Below are 3,848 nucleotides of genomic sequence, written 5' to 3'. Positions count from 1 at the left end.
AACATCAGAATTCAGACCTGTGCTCTACTGGCATTGATACTAATTATTGCTCAGTTACTCACATGGGGGAAACAAGTATTTTGTCCAAGTATCTAACCTGTTCCCATGTGAGTGTTTGTATTTGCATGGCACTTACAGTCTCTAAGTGAGATCAAGTCTTCATTTAATTAGCAGTGTGCATGCATTCAATACACATAGGTGTGTATATATATATATATACACATATACATATACATACACACATATTCTAATGATATGAGTCTAAATGAGAAATAAAGGTGAGGAGAAAGAAAATATTTTCCCTGAACGAAAATAGGTAGAGAAAGCTTAACTGAATTTTGGAAGTATACATAATGCCGAGAGACAGGATGGCAGTAGTATTCTGCAGGTCCCTGACCTACCATTCAGAGTGTTATTTTATTTCAACATGTTCTTCCACTGCTAAAATATTAAGAAACTAAGGATATTTCTGTAACTTTTTCTTTTAAATTCTCATTATACTTCCTGTAGAATTTTTGAGGGAGAAGGAAGAGATAATCTAAGATATATATAACATTCTAATATCCAGCTGAAATAAAAAGAAAGTGGCAAAAACAGACAATGAAGTCATAAAGCAGAAAATGAAAGTGGTAAGTGTCAAAAGCATACACAAGGGGGAAAACCTTAAAAACCAAAAAATGATGAAAGAAAACTTCTCCTGCAGAATAATTAAAGTTCAAGATTTTGAAGAAACAGGAGCCTACGAATGACCTTCAAAGCAGCCTGTCTCTCAGAATTTAAACACAGGAAAGGACGAACGTAAGAGCTTATCATTATCATGAATACTTTTGGCTTGATACAAATTGGCCTCATACTGTTGTGCACTACCACCATCTCCAGTCTTCAGTGTAATCACCTTCCTTTACAGCAAAGAAAAGTGATTGAGAGCAGCCTGCAGCTTTTGGACAAAATGGGCGAAAAGTTTCCTCAACAATGTCTAAGAGAGAAAATCTCATTCAGATTTCCTGAGCAGGTTTTAAAGCCCAGACAGAAAGAGACTGTCAAAGTGGCCATTGAAGAGATCTTCCAACACATCTTCTATATCTTTAGCAAAAATCTGACTTTAGCTGCATGGGATGGGACAGCTTTAGAACAATTCCAAAATGTACTTTATCAGCAAATTGAGCAATTGGAGGCATGTGTAATCAAGAAGCAGATCCACTACTTTCGGAGTAAAGAAGTCAACAGGCTGAAACTGAAAAAGTACTTCCAAAAAATAGACTGTTTTCTTAAAGACAAACAACACAACCTGTGCTCCTGGGAGGTAAGCCGTGCAGAAATGAGAAGATGTCTTCAATTTATTGATAAAGTCATAAGGAAGCTTAACAACTAAGGTACAAGATTTTGACCTGAAATAACTTAGCGTTACAAATTTTTGTATTTATTATATGTTCTGTGATCTATCTTGTGGAAGTGCTTTTAGTTCATTTTGATTGTATTTACATAATTATGTTGCTGAAATTTATTTTTGCAAATGTAATGCATTATTCAATGTAAGTACATTTTTCCCTTGGTAAGCAAGGTGTCTACACTAGCTATAAATTAATCTATATGACTTTTCAGTGATGGTTACTCCGTAGGAAGGGATTGTAATCTTATGACAAATAGTGTCATCCTATGGTGCTTTCTGCTGAGAAAATGTGCTGCTACTTTCCACTCTCTGTGTCACCTACATATAGAGAATCATATATTTGTGAATGGACTAATCCCACACCTTACAGGAATTGCTAGATTTGTACTGATTGAGACTGCATTAAAAATAAAGTAGTATATTTTTCATTGAAGTGTTCCTGACTTAGGTTGAGACCATTCATTATTCTTTCAAAGTTTGTACAGTCTTTTCCAAGATTTTTTTTTTTTTTTTACATTTGAGTCATTCTAACATTTGCTTTGTCCAAAGAGATAAAGTAATTCTGGAAGGATTTGTCTACATAGGATATTGTTTGCAGTAGCTATGGCTTCTGGACATTGTTACTTTAAATTGAAGTATCTTTGCCTCCTCTGTCTATCTGAGGGAAAGGCTTTTTTTCCTTCTTGCTCTGTTTCCACTTTAATTTTTTTCGCAAGCTTATTTGAAATAACTTCTCTACATAAAAGTACCCTAAAGCCACATCTGGCTGTGGCACATCCTACTTGCTCATGGACGTATTCACCCTGGCTACTGCAATCTCAAACATCACCATTCAGTGCTGTGTTTTATTGCTGCATGAAATTTTCTGCCTCTTTCCATTTGCTCGCAAACTGATGCACAGAAACATATAGCCCTTGGTATTCCAATGAATTTCCCCTCCAAACCACATAGCCTTGAGTAATAATTGCAATATAATCAAATTCTTTAAAACAACTTGCAACAAACTGGGCAAAAACCCACTAATTTCTGTGAGGTCAAGCCCGGATTTTACCCTTGGGAAATTGTCCCTGGGTAACTCCATTTCAAATGGTTGTGTTTTCCGTAGTTATTTGTTGTATGTTATTAAGGGGGAAAACAGAGTTATATCCAGGCTCTGTTACCTAATGAACATTGGTAAAAATCTGGTAAAACCCCCAACAACTTTAAAAAAAAAAAAAAGAAGCTATTTCCTGTGACCAAGGCTGATGTACATTCAGCACAGGCTTCTGAGTTTGGCATAAAGAAGCAGAGGAGAGAGAGCATGGCTGTGACTCCCAAGAGAGAGTGATGTTAGTCCTAGAGGGCTGAAATTGCTAGAGGTTGGTTTAAGCATCAGGTGAGGAACTACTTTAAAGCTTTCTCCAGCCATTTGGGAGGGTATCATTCAACGGGATGATAATAAAAAGGTACATCTAAACAAAAAATTGGTAATAACAATAGCAATGGTATACCAGATCTCAGGTACCATACCTATGACACAGGTCTCTTTTGCAGGTTGTACATACTCTGCTCTCTACCACACATGGACGTGAGCTAAAGAAGTGACAAGAGACATCGGTATCAGTTCTGAAGCTGAAATACCAGAAATAAAACCAGCTAACAACTTCACCATGATCCAGAACAACAGAAAAGACCAAAGAAACACAGCAAATTATCAGAGACATTTTTCTGTCTGGTGATACCCTGCCACAAATGTTACAATAAAATGTGTGGTTTTGGCATTTGTAACTAACAGGACTTGAAATGGCCCCACTGCGAGACTGTTTCAAACCTTATTTCTGCGGCTTGTTTTTTGCACTTCTTCAAGCCTGTATAATATCAGGACATTCAGCCTACTTACCTTTTTGGTTCTGATATCCTAGGTGGCTTCTGCAATACAGTAAGCTGTTATTGAAATGGCCTCATTTTTTTACTGAAACTTGGGAATAGCATGAAGTATTTTCAGCTACTCTATCATGAGGGACCCTGGTTTTTATTGCCTCACTTGCCTGCAGGGGCAATATGTTAATTGACGGCCCACTAATTGTTCAGAAACTTTCATACCATTAAGTTTTCATTTTAGTTCATAACTACCTTAAAAATCTCATTGACAAATAAAAATATGTTTTGACATATTTCAGTCAACAGGGTACTTTGCAGTGCAAGAAAAGAACCCAGAATGGGCACTAGAGGGCAAAGTGAGATTATAGACAAATGTAACAATTGTAGGTGAATGTACATGTATTTTGGCAAGACAGTGTTTCAGGTCTTTATGAGCGTGCTGCTTATCAGTAAACTGCTGTTGGGTTCACAGAAGGGAATTGAAAGAAAAATTAACTATTCTTGATAGAAAGAAGAAGACTTCAGAGATGATGGACAGGAGCTCATAAACTAGCATTTGATTTCAATTACTTTTTGGCCAACTGTGAGCTAATAGAAA

The 3,848-nt window shown here is 36.5% G+C and overlaps 1 protein-coding gene across 1 annotated transcript; it reads left to right on the top strand.

Annotated features, from left to right (window-relative positions):
- The first annotated feature begins 817 nt into the window (after positions 1-817).
- Positions 818-1,372, top strand: LOC129199591 (interferon epsilon-like). Its single transcript, XM_054810309.1, has one exon. The coding sequence runs from the start codon at positions 818-820 to the stop codon at positions 1,370-1,372; it is 555 nt and encodes a 184-aa protein (XP_054666284.1).
- Positions 1,373-3,848: the final 2,476 nt, after the last annotated feature.

This window comes from Grus americana, chromosome Z (assembly GCF_028858705.1).
Source record: "Grus americana isolate bGruAme1 chromosome Z, bGruAme1.mat, whole genome shotgun sequence".
Lineage (NCBI taxonomy): Eukaryota > Metazoa > Chordata > Aves > Gruiformes > Gruidae > Grus > Grus americana.
This window is presented reverse-complemented; position numbering and strand designations above follow the sequence as displayed.